General features: G+C 52.1%; 1 protein-coding gene across 4 annotated transcripts in view; it reads left to right on the forward strand.

Annotated features, from left to right (window-relative positions):
* LOC132382856 (inactive serine/threonine-protein kinase TEX14-like) overlaps positions 1-12,799 on the forward strand; it is a 100,968-nt gene extending 88,169 nt beyond the window's left edge. For 3 of the 4 annotated variants that reach the window (XM_059953330.1, XM_059953333.1, XM_059953332.1), the window contains 4 exons: positions 5,116-5,258; positions 5,597-5,694; positions 6,623-6,704; positions 9,524-12,799. In XM_059953330.1, the coding sequence (XP_059809313.1) occupies positions 5,116-5,258; positions 5,597-5,694; positions 6,623-6,704; positions 9,524-9,802 (602 nt within the window). In that variant the 3' untranslated portion in view covers positions 9,803-12,799. The other variant, XM_059953331.1, reaches the window with a different exon arrangement.
* Positions 12,800-13,630: the final 831 nt, after the last annotated feature.

Below are 13,630 nucleotides of genomic sequence, written 5' to 3' on the forward strand. Positions count from 1 at the left end.
GTCAGACACAGAGTGAAACTCCCTCCACACCGTCCCACCACACACTCCCGGGGTCAGACACAGAGTGAATCTCCCTCCACACCGTCCTATCACACACTCCCGGGGTCAGACACAGAGTGTATCTCCATCCACACTGTCCCATCGCACACTCCCGGGGTCAGACTGAGAGTGAAACTTCCTCCACACCATCCTATCACACACTCCCGGGGTCAGACACAGAGTGAAACTCCCTCCACACCGTCCTGTCACACACTCCCGGGGTCAGACACAGAGTGAATCTCCCTCCCCACCGTCCCATCACACACTCCCGGGGTCAGACAGAGTGAATCACCCCCCACACCGTCCCATCACACACTCCCGGGGTCAGACTGAGAGTGAAACTTCCTCCACACCGTCCTATCACACACTCCCAGGGTCAGACACAGAGTGAATCTCCCTCCACACCGTCCCATCGCACACTCCCGGGGTCAGACACAGAGTGAAACTCCCTCCACACCGTCCCATCACACACTCCCGGGGTCAGACTGAGAGTGAAACTTCCTCCACACCGTCCTATCACACACTCCCGGGGTCAGACACAGAGTGAAACTCCCTCCACACCGTCCCACCACACACTCCCGGGGTCAGACACAGAGTGAAACTCCTTCCACACTGTCCCATCCCACACTCCCGGGGTCAGACATAGAGTGAAGCTTCCTCCACACCGTCCTGTCACACACTCCCGGGGTCAGACACAGAGTGCATCTCCCTCCCCACCGTCCCATCACACACTCCCGGGGTCAGACACAGAGTGAATCTCCATCCACACTGTCCCATCGGACACTCCCGGGGTCAGACACAGAGTGAAGCTCCCTCCACACCCTCCCATCACACACTCTTGGGGTCAGACACAGAGTGAAACTCCTTCCACACTGTCCCATCCCACACTCCCGGGGTCAGACATAGAGTGAAGCTCCCTCCACACCGTCCCATCACACACTCCCGGGGTCAGACACAGAGTGCAGCTCCCTCCACACCGTCACATCACACACTCCCGGGGTCAGACACAGAGTGAAACTCCCTCCACACCGTCAGATCACACACTCCCGGGGTCAGACACAGAGTGAATCTCCCTCCCCACCGTCCCATCACATACTCACGGGGTCAGACAGAGTGAATCTCCCCCCACACCGTCCCATCACACACTCCCGGGGTCAGACAGAGAGTGAATCTCCCTCCACACTGTCCCATCACACACTCCTGGGGTCACACACAGAGTGAATCTCCATCCACACTGTCCCATCGCACACTCCCGGGGTCAGACACAGAGTGAAGCTCCCTCCACACCCTCCCATCACACACTCCTGGGGTCAGACACAGAGTGAAACTCCTTCCACACTGTCCCATCCCACACTCCCGGGGTCAGACATAGAGGGAAGCTCCCTCCATGCCGTCCCATCACACACTCCCGGGGTCAGACACAGAGTGAAGCTCCCTCCACACCCTCCCATCACACGCTCCTGGGATCAGACACAGAGTGAAACTCCTTCCACACTGTCCCATCCCACACTCCCGGGGTCAGACATAGAGTGAAGCTCCCTCCACACCGTCCTGTCACACACTCCCGGGGTCAGACACAGAGTGAATCTCCCTCCACACCGTCCCACCACACACTCCCGGGGTCAGACACAGAGTGAAACTCCTTCCACACTGTCCCATCCCACACTCCCGGGGTCAGACATAGAGTGAAGCTTCCTCCACACCGTCCTGTCACACACTCCCGTGGTCAGACACAGAGTGCATCTCCCTCCCCACCGTCCCATCACACACTCCCGGGGTCAGACACAGAGTGAATCTCCATCCACACTGTCCCATCGGACACTCCCGGGGTCAGACACAGAGTGAAGCTCCCTCCACACCCTCCCATCACACACTCTTGGGGTCAGACACAGAGTGAAACTCCTTCCACACTGTCCCATCCCACACTCCCGGGGTCAGACATAGAGTGAAGCTCCCTCCACACCGTCCCATCACACACTCCCGGGGTCAGACACAGAGTGCAGCTCCCTCCACACCGTCACATCACACACTCCCGGGGTCAGACACAGAGTGAAACTCCCTCCACACCGTCAGATCACACACTCCCGGGGTCAGACACAGAGTGAATCTCCCTCCCCACCGTCCCATCGCACACTCCCGGGGTCAGACACAGAGTGAAGCTCCCTCCACACCCTCCCATCACACACTCCTGGGGTCAGACACAGAGTGAAACTCCTTCCACACTGTCCCATCCCACACTCCCGGGGTCAGACATAGAGTGAAGCTCCCTCCATGCCATCCCATCACACACTCCCGGGGTCAGACACAGAGTGAAGCTCCCTCCACACCCTCCCATCACACGCTCCTGGGATCAGACACAGAGTGAAACTCCTTCCACACTGTCCCATCCCACACTCCCGGGGTCAGACATAGAGTGAAGCTCCCTCCACACCGTCCTGTCACACACTCCCGGGGTCAGACACAGAGTGAATCTCCATCCACACTGTCCCATCGGACACTCCTGGGGTCAGACACAGAGTGAAGCTCCCTCCACACCCTCCCATCACACACTCCTGGGGTCAGACAAAGAATGAAACTCCCTCCACACTGTCCCATCCCTCACTCCCGGGGTCAGACATAGAGTGAAGCTTCCTCCACACCGTCCCATCACACACTCCTGGGGTCAGACACAGAGTGAATCTCCCTCCACACCGTCCCATCACACACTCCTGGGGTCAGACAAAGAATGAAACTCCCTCCACACTGTCCCATCCCACACTCCCGGGGTCAGACATAGAGTGAATCTCCCCCCACACTGTCCCATCACACACTCCCGGGGTCAGACAGAGTGAATCTCCCCCCACACCGTCCCATCACACACTCCCTGGGTCAGACAGAGTGAATCTCCCCCCACACCGTCCCATCACACACTCCCGGGGTCAGACTGAGAGTGAAACTCCCTCCACACCGTCCCACCACACACTCCCAGGGTCAGACACAGAGTGAATCTCCCTCCACACCCTCCCATCACACACTCCAGGGGTCAGACACAGAGTGAAGCTCCCTCCACACCCTCCCATCACACACTCCTGGGATCAGAGTGAAACTCCTTCCACACTGTCCCATCCCACACTCCCGGGGTCAGACATAGAATGAAGCTCCCTCCACACCGTCCTGTCACACACTTTCGGGGTCAGACACAGAGTGTATCTCCCTCCCCACCGTCCCATCACACATTCCCGGGGTCAGACAAAGTGAATCTCCCCCCACACCGTCCCATCACACACTCCCAGGGTCAGACACAGAGTGAAACTCCCTCCACACCGTCCCACCACACACTCCCGGGATCAGACACAGAGTGAATCTCCCTCCACACCGTCCCATCACACATTTCCGGGGTCAGACAGAGGGTGAATCTCCCTCCACACCGTCCCATCACACACTTCTGGGGTCAGACAGAGAGTGAATCTCCCTCCACACTGTCCCATCGCACACTCCCGGGGTCAGACTGAGAGTGAAACTTCCTCCACACCATCCTATCACACACTCCCGGGGTCAGACACAGAGTGAAACTCCCTCCACACCGTCCCACCACACACTCCCGGGGTCAGACACAGAGTGAATCTCCCTCCACACCGTCCTATCACACACTCCCGGGGTCAGACACAGAGTGTATCTCCATCCACACTGTCCCATCGCACACTCCCGGGGTCAGACTGAGAGTGAAACTTCCTCCACACCATCCTATCACACACTCCCGGGGTCAGACACAGAGTGAAACTCCCTCCACACCGTCCCACCACACACTCCCGGGGTCAGACACAGAGTGAATCTCCCTCCACACCGTCCTATCACACACTCCCGGGGTCAGACACAGAGTGTATCTCCATCCACACTGTCCCATCGCACACTCCCGGGGTCAGACTGAGAGTGAAACTTCCTCCACACCATCCTATCACACACTCCCGGGGTCAGACACAGAGTGAAACTCCCTCCACACCGTCCCACCACACACTCCCGGGGTCAGACATAGAGTGAAACTCCTTCCACACTGTCCCATCCCACACTCCCGGGGTCAGACACAGAGTGTATCTCCATCCACACTGTCCCATCGCACACTCCCGGGGTCAGACACAGAGTGCATCTCCCTCCCCACCGTCCCATCACACACTCCCGGGGTCAGACATAGTGAATCTCCCCCCACACTGTCCCATCTCACACTCCCGGGGTCAGACTGAGAGTGAAACTTCCTCCACACCGTCCCATCACACACTCCCGGGGTCAGACACAGAGTGAAACTCCCTCCACACCGTCCTACCACACACTCTCGGGGTCAGACACAGAGTGAATCTCCCTCCACACCGTCCTATCACACACTCCCGGGGTCAGACACAGAGTGAATCTTCCTCCACACTGTCCCATCGCACACTCCCGGGGTCAGACACAGAGTGAATCTCCCTCCACATTGTCCCATCGCACATTCCCGGGGTCAGACACAGATTGAAGCTCCCTCCACACCCTCCCATCACACACTCCTGGGGTCAGACACAGAGTGAAACTCCTTCCACACTGTCCCATCCCACACTCCCGGGGTCAGACACAGAGTGAAGCTCCCTCCACACCGTCCTGTCACACACTCCCGGGGTCAGACTGAGAGTGAAACTTCCTCCACACCGTCCTATCACACACTCCCGGGGTCAGACACAGAGTGAATCTCCCTCCATACCGTCCCATCGCACACTCCCGGGGTCAGACACAGAGTGAATCTCCATCCACACTGTCCCATCGGACACTCCCGGGGTCAGACACAGAGTGAAGCTCCCTCCACACCATCCCATCACACACTCCCGGGGTCAGACAGAGTGGAACTCCCTCCACACCGTCCCATCACACACTCCCGAGGTCAGACACAGAGTGAAGCTCCCTCCACACCGTCCCATCACACACTCCCGGGCTCAGACACAGAGTGAAGCTCCCTCCACACCGTCCCCTCACACACTCCCGGCATCGGACACAGTGAAGTTCCGTCAGCACCAGCCTGTAATTATTCCCACATGGATTTCTGACATGTGCTACCTTTGTGTTTGGATCACACAGGAACTCACAAGGGAACGAGCTCTGTGGAATTTCAACAAAGTGCAGATAATACTGATAGTTTGTCGACCATTCTTGAGGATGGGGCGCTGGTGACAGCAGGAGACGGCGAGTCTCAGAGCAGTTCCCAGAAGGAAACCACCCAGGTACTGGGTATAGTCTGTAGGCCACAACCAGGTGTCCATACCGATTCCCTGGGCCAGAGTGACCCTTACCTCAGGTGCCGTAGGTTCTCACCTCTCCTCTCACACTGTCCGCTACCCCTCCCCACCCCCCACATCTGCGTAGGCTCTCTCCCCCTGCCCTCTCCAGCCCTACTCACTCCTCCCCCACCACCCTCATAGTTTCTTGACCATTTCTCCTCTCCTCCTGGGATCCTCCAATGCGCATTGCAGCTCGGTCTTAGTGTCAGGGCTCTGTGGATGTATTGATGTCTCCAGCTCCCTCCCTATCCCTCCTCACCCTGCTCTGTTTCCAATTGCAGGCGACCCCTTTGGCTCTGACCGCCTTGGCCCTGCTGGAACGCTGGAATCTCTGCCACTCCACCTCGTCCTCATCATCCAGTGATGATCAGCAGTCAGGGTGAGTGCTCTCCCATCCGGGGTATCCGGGACGTGTCTGTGCCACCTGTCACTGTGTCCTCCTGCTCCGCATCTCACCTTCCGATGTCTATCAGCCTCCGCTGCTCGAGAGGGAACAACCCAAGTTTGTCCAACCTTCTCATTACAGCTCAGGCCCTCTAATCCAGGCAGCATCCTGGTGAACCTTTCTGCACCCTCCCCAATGCCCCCACACCCTTCAGTGATGGGCTAACCAGGACTATGTAAAATTCTCCAGATGGTTATAAAGCTTCAGCATAACTTCCTGACTCTTGAACTCTATGCCTTGAGTAATAAAGGCATCACCTTCTTTCCCTCCCTGTCAGCCTGTGCGTCCAACTTCAGGGAGAAGCAGTCTCCTTCTCACTGACAATTGACACAAACGCACCTCAAGAATGTGCTTCTACTCCACTGGTCTCCCTCTATGCTCAGGACTGTCCAACTAAATCTCCAATGGCTACAAGGAGTCGCAAAGGAGTGAGAAAACATTGCACTACATTGTAGTAATTTTATCTCCTTGCACCAAACTGCCACAACAAAATATCACATCCTCTCCCCACACCTTTTTACTCTGGCTTCTGCTCCACACCAACCTTCTCATCTCTGATGGTCAGAATTGTCAGCTGCTTTATCCTCCTGCAGAGATGCTGCCTGACCCGCTGAGTTCCTCCAGCATTGTGTATGAGTTGCTCAGGATTTCCAGCGTCTGCAGAATTTCACGTCCTCGTGACCAGGGTTACCATTGTTGATTCTGACTGGAGTTGTGCCCTGGTCCCTACAACAGCTGAGTTCTGCCTCGCTGCTCTTGGCCCTCAGCCTCACCCCGCCCTTCCTCTCTACCTCATTCTGCCATTCCGCCTCACCCTGGCCTGCCCCTCAACTCACATCTCCGGCTTCCTGCTTCCCCGCAGCTTCGATCTGATGCAGGAAATGATCGACGAACTCAAGCAGCAGCCCACCACGGCCGGGATCTCAGAACAAAGCCTGACTCAGGTACTCGGCCTGACTCTCACCCCACCCCTGTCTCCCTCCGTCATGCCTTCCCTCACACCTCCCTTCCTGTCCCCCTCTGTTCCACTTGTTCATTCTGGCTCCCCCTCCCACTCCTGTAGCGCATTCTTTATTTCACCCCTTCCCTGAGACAGGACCCTTGGCTGCCATTTTAAACAAAGCAGATAGCCCCTCCCCCTCAAATCAGCTCCCACCGTGCTGCAGATCACCCTCGATCTCTGTGTGGGTGGTTGTCTCAGGGTGGACAGCTGATTTTGAGGTGCCCCAGCTCTCTGTGGTGGGAGTGGGAGGGGGAACAGAACTGGTGGGAGATGTGGTGACTCCCCTACGGCTCTCTGTGAAGGGGTGGGGAGCTGGGTGATGGGGTGGGTGGAGGATAAGTCTCTCTCTCTCTCTCTCTCTCTCTCTCTCTCTCTCTCTCTCTCTCTCTCTCTCTCTCTCTCCCTCCCCCCTCCCCCCCTCCCCCCTCCCCCTCTCCCCCTCTCCCCCTCTCCCCCTCTCCTCCTCTCCCCCTCTCCATCTCCCTCCCCTCTCTCTCTCTTTCACTATCTCTCTCGTTCTTTCTCTCTGTCTCTATCTTTCTCTACCTGTCTCTCTCACTCTGTGCTTTTTTTCTCTTTCTCGCTCTCTTTCACCCTGTCTCTCTCTCTCCTCTCTCTTCCCTCCCCTCTCTCTCTCTCTCTCACTATCTCTCGTTCTTTGTGTCTCTCTCTTACTCTCTCTATCTCCCTCTCTCTCTCACTGCTTTTTTTCTCCCTGTCTCTCTTTCTCGCTCTCTTTCACCCTGTCTCTCTCTCTCACACTCCGCCCTCTCACTCTCTCACACACACTCCGCCCTCTCTCTCTCTCTCTCTCTCTCTCTCTCTCTCTCTCTCTCTCTCTCTCTCTCTCTCTCTCTCTCCTCATTTCTGCCTACACCATCTCTATCTCTCTGAATGTTCATATGTCTGTTCCCCTACACCCTTCCTGTAGCGGGGCAACCAGAACTAGATGCAGCTGGACCAGAGGTTTATAAAGCTGCAACATAACTTCCTGACTTTTGAACTCAGTGCCTCGACTAATAAAGGCAAACATGCTGCACACCTCCCTTAGCACCCTGTCAACCTGTGTGGCCACCTTCGGGGAGCTCTGGGCATTGTCCCAGGATCCCTCCGTAGGTCAACACAGTTAAGGGTCCTGCCATTAACTGTGCCCTGTCCTGTTACATTTGACCTCCCAAAGTGTAACACCTCATTCCTGGCCGGATTAAACTCCATTGGCCATTTCTCTGCCGTATCTGTAACTGATCTCTATCCCGCTGTGTCCTCCGTCATCTTTGCTGCCCACGGGTCCAACTGACTGCTGACAAACATGATGATTGTACTGAGCCAGGAGAGGGGTTGGTGTCTGTAGAAACTCCATTGGGAATTTCTCTGCTGTATCTGTAACTGATCTCTATGTGATCTTTGGCAACTGTCTACACTGTCCATACCAGCACCAGTCCCTGTTGCAGTGTTGTCTGCAAGCATACAAATCCACCTCCTCATGTTGTCAGCCAGGTCATTTCCATTTGTGACAGACAGCAGAGGTCCGAGTCCAGATCCCAGTCTACAGCTTGTCACAGTGTTGGTGAGACCGGAGTCCGAGTGCTGTGTGCAGTTCTGCTTGAAGCTACAGGAAGTGTCTCATTAAGCTGGTGGGGGGGGGGGGCTGCAGAGAAGATTCCCCAGAACCAGAGGTCTTCTGTTATAAAGAGAGACTGAACAGGTTGGGGAATCGGGAACCGAAGGGCACAGGTGAGAGGGAAGAAGTTTAATAGAGACCCGAGGGGCAACTTTTTCATGTAGAGGCTGGCCCATAAATGGAATGAGCACCCAGAGGAAGGATGGAGGGGAAAGGCTCAGTGGGATGTAGGCCGGGTGCAGGCTGATAGACTGATCTGGACTGGGTAAGATAGGCTGTTTCTCTGTTGTGTGATTGAATATTTCAGGACCCTTGGCACTGGACCCACCCTCCCACCTCTCGCATAACAGGTGCTCCCAGTGTGCCACCCTCTACGTAAAAAAGTTGCCCCTTAGGTCCCTATTAGGTCGCTTCTCATCTTAAAAAGCCTGTGCCCTTTGGTTCTGGAGGGGAGGGAGGCGGCCACCTGCCTAATGGGTCTCCCCCTCCTGTTGCAGACAGAGGGCAGGGACTCACTGCCCTTCCAGGGGTATCAAGACAGTGGAGCGGGAGCACAAATGGACGGCCAGGAGCAAGAAAGCGGGTTGGACTCCACACCTCACTGTCACCCTGAGCCACAGCCCCAGGCACAGACACTGGGATGTCACAAGGAGGGGTTGCGCCAAGCCGACCACCAAGACGCTCAGACATTAGCGGGAAAACTGTCCACCAGGGAGCCAGGAGGGCACAGTTCTAGTGAATAGTGCTGTCACCTTGTTCTCCCCATTGCTGTTACTGTTGAATGATATACCAATAAACGAACGATCAGATACCTTCCCTCTATTGTCATGGTTATTATCCAGCAGGATAAGGTTACTCCACACACTCCCGGGGCTCCACACTGTTCCATCATTCACTCTCATCTATTTGATATCTGCATGAATTAAGAAAGGGAAAGTTGAGGGAGCACACATCAATCCTCATCGAAGGGTCAGTGGTGGAAAGGGTGTTCATTTTCAAGATCCTGGGCATCAACATCTCTGAGGATCTGTTCTAGGCCCAGCACATTGATGCAATGACGAAGAAAGCTTGACAGCAGCTCCACTTCATTAGGAGTTTCTTGTAATTTGGTATATCAGCAAAAATTCTAATTTCTACAGATGTACAGTGGAGAGCATTCCAACCGACTGCTCTGGAGGCTCCAATGCCACAGCGTCACAAAATGCTGCGGTGAGAGCCAGCTTCATCATGGGTGTGAGGAATCTTTAAAGGTGCTATATCACAAAGAGGCATCCATCACTAAGGACCCCCATTGCCCAGGACATGCCCTCTTTGCACTGCCTGCATCAGGGAGGAGATACACGAGCCTGAAGACCCACACTGAACGATTCTGGAAAAGCTTTTTCCATTCTGCTACCAGATTTTTGAATGGTCCTTGAAGCGTGTAAATGACCTCAATATTATTTGTCTTCAGCATTTTGTCTACAGCACGGGACAGACCCTTCTGCGCTTGGAGCCACAGTGCCCAGCAAGTCCAGATATAATCCGAGCCTAAGCACAGAACAATTTACAATGACCAACTAACCTACCAGTTGGGACGTGTTTGGACTGTGGGAGGAGACCGTAGCACCTGGAGGACACCCCCATGGTCACAGGAGAACGTACAAACCCCTTAGAGACAGCAGCAGGATGACAGACATTTAAAGATGGCATCACGTTGTAGTCTTTGTCAAGATCACTGCTCAGATATTTTCTTTTTTGGTTCATAGGGATGGTTTTGGGGACAGAGATTCAAGGTAGGATTCAGGTTACTGTTTAAGGACAGGAATGTGGAGTAATTGTAGGACAGGCCAGATTCTTAAGTCCAACTGTAAACCTCCACTCTGCTTTGGAAGGCCAGTGATGAGGGCATACCCAGACTTCGAGGGCGAGTTTTTGGGCCATTATTCAAGTCCTGGAGTTAGACAAAGGAGCGGAATTAGGCCAATTGGTTCATCTAAATTCCAGCAAGTACAGACCCAGAATAATCGAATGTTCCTCGTATGATAACCCTTTCATTCCCAGAATCATCCTTGTGAACCTCCTCTGGACCCTCCCCAATGCCAGCACATCTTTTCTTAGATGAGGACTCACCAGTGCCTTATAAATCCTCAGCGTCACATCCCTGTTGTTGAATTTTGTACTTCTTGAAATGAATGCCAACATTGCATTTGCCTTCCTCACCATTGACTCTAACTGCAAGTTAACCTTCAGGAAGTTCTGCACAAAGACTCCCAAGTAAATTTGCATCTCAGATTTTTGGATTTTGTCCTCATTTAGAAAATAGTCTGCATATTTGTTCTACCAAAGTGCATGACCATGCATGTTCCAAAATTGTGTTTCATTTGCCACTTTCTTGCCCATTCTCCTAATCTGTCTGTCCTTCTGCAGCCTATCTGTTTCCTCAACACTACCTGCCCCTCCACCAATCTTCATATCATCTGCAAACTTGGCAACAAAGCCATTTATTCCATAATCTAAATCATTTATATATAGCATAAAAAGAAGTGGTCCCAACACAGACCCCTGCGGAACACTAGTCACTGACAGCCAACCAGAAAAGGATCCTTTTATTCCCACTCACTGCCTCCTACCAATCAGCCAATGTTCTAACCATGCCAGTAATTTTCCTGTAACACCATGGGCTCAATTTGGTAAGCAGCCTCATATGTGGCACCTTGTCAAATGTTTTCTGAAAGTCCAAATATACAACATCCACTACATCCCCTTTATTTATCCTACTTGTAATCTCCTCAAATATTCCAACAGGTTCGTCAGGCAGGATTTTCACTGAAGGAAACCATGCTAACTCTGTCCCATTCTGTCCTATGTCACCAAGTACTCCATCACCTCCAGCGTCTTCCCAAACATTGAGGTCAGGCTAACCGATCTATAATTACTTTTCTGCTGCCATCCTCCTTTCTTAAAGAGTGGAGTGACATTTGCAATTTTCCAGTCCTGTGACACCATGCCAAGGTACAGTGATTTTTGAAAGATCATTTCTAATGCCTACACAATCTCTACTGCTACCTCTTTCAGAACCCTAGGGTGCAGTTCACCTAATCCTGGTGACTTGTAACCTTTGATCTTATAAGTCATGAGTTTGGACCTCACTCATCAACATCTAGGAGTCTTGGCTACTGGGATCCTCAATAGCGAAGATCAAAGCAGGTTATCAGAGGTTCAACTGAGGCCCAGTGGCCGGAGCACAAATCTGAGAGAGTCTCCGAGTCTGCCAGGAAAATCTGTCTGAATCCACTGTGGAAATCTGTCCAAGTCCGCTGAGGAAGTGTTTCTGAGCCGCTGGTGAAATCTGTCTGAGGCTGCTGGGAACATTTCACAGAACCCGCTGGGGAGGTCTGTCTGAGGCCACTGAGGTAGTCAAAGTCCCAGTTTCTGTGAGTTCACAGTGCACTAAAGGCTGAAGAATTGCTCTAACCCCTGGACTGAGTATGTTTGTGGTGGGTGGGAGGGGAGACAGGATTGTTCTATGCTGAATGTGCTCTTGGCACAAGATTGTGTGGTGACACTTGCGGGCTGTCCCCAGCACATCCTTCGTTGCGTTGGCTCTTAACGCAAATGGCACATTTCATTTTTGTTTCAAAGTAGGTGATTGAAGATTGTTTCATGTCATTTCCTGAGCATGTGTAACTGAGAACAAAATAATTGTTACTCCAGATCTGATGCAGCACAAAAAAAAAACACAATAAGATTAAGTATAGATGAATAAAAAAACCACAATAAACATAAAATCATGAGATGACGTACACATCAATTGATTGTAGAGATAACTTGTATACATCGATTGATTGTGTGTCCATAAAGCGACACTGGGCTCAGGAGTGTCAGTACAAAATGCAACTCTGACTGGAAATGATAAAGTCATGGTGGTTGGGGGTGTAGAGGGCTGAGTTAGTGGGTGCAGGTGTTGTTCGGTCTTACAGCTTGAGTCTGATGCTTGTAAGAGTGGGACAAACTGTCCATGGCTAGGGTAGGCAGGGGCCCTTGTCTGATATGTTTTTGTGATGGTGAGTCGGCAGGTGCTGGTGATACCGACTAGGCAAGCTCTGGGTTGTCAGAATTGCCCACTGACCAGTTTGACTGTCCGTTGTAGATCCTGCTGTGCAGATGAAGTGATAAAGAAACCTGAATCTGTACCATTTACAGTAGATATCTTTCAATGTTGTACTTAAACAATAAATTTTACAATTATGTCAATGATAATAAACCTGGTTCTCATCTCAAGATTTATTGGGTATCTGGGGATTTTACCCAGATTTCTGTTGGTACATCTTTGGACTGGTTGCAGTGGACAGCAAATGTTTCTGAATGTGCTGCTTCCTCAGAATTAGTTTTTGGTTATGATGGACTGCATAAAGCTGAACACAAATATAATGTCAGACTACTTGTATCATGGAGGAACTTGGAGAACCAAGAAATTAACTTTTATTGAATAAAATGCGTTTAATTGCATAACAATGCTGACACTTTGCAATAATTCAACTGAGCTAAAAATGTTTTGTTGATGACTTTCATTTGTACTCAGTGTCTGAGGCTTCTCACTTAAGTGTCGAACAATAATCAGCCTTGATACCATTTGTCCCAGTGAAACCCCATGCTTGTCACTGACAGCACCAAGATTTGCAGGGAAGAAATCTGAATGAGTGCAGAAAATGAATCTTTAGTGACATGTTGCACTTCATGGTTTTGTATGCTTGAAAAATGTTAGTTGCACGTAGTTTGGTTCTCTGTAGTTGCCATGAAAATTTTCAACAACATCCTTGAAGGCCCTCTATGCGATTTTCTCCGGTCCCACTAGAAGTTTTTAGAATTTGCCTGTCATTGATGACCTGTTTGATTTGTGGACCAACAAAAATACCTTAGAACTATAGAACACTACAGCACAGAAAACAGGCCATTTGACTCTTATAGTCTGTGCTGAAACTTAATTCTGCTGGTCCTATTGACCTGCACCCAGTCAGTCCATAACCCTCCAGACCTCTCCCGTCCATGTATCTATCCAATCTATTCTTAAAACTTAAGAGTGAGTCCACATTTACCACGTCAGGTGGCAGCTCGTTCCACATTCCACCGCTCTCTGAGTGAAGAAGCTCCCCCTAATGTTCCCCTAAACCTTTCCCCTTTCACCCTAAAGCCATGTCCTCTCGTACTTATCTCTCCTAATCTAAGTGGAAAGAACCTACTCACATTTACTCTGTCTATACCCC

Source organism: Hypanus sabinus, chromosome 29 (assembly GCF_030144855.1).
Source record: "Hypanus sabinus isolate sHypSab1 chromosome 29, sHypSab1.hap1, whole genome shotgun sequence".
In the NCBI taxonomy this organism is placed as follows: domain Eukaryota; kingdom Metazoa; phylum Chordata; class Chondrichthyes; order Myliobatiformes; family Dasyatidae; genus Hypanus; species Hypanus sabinus.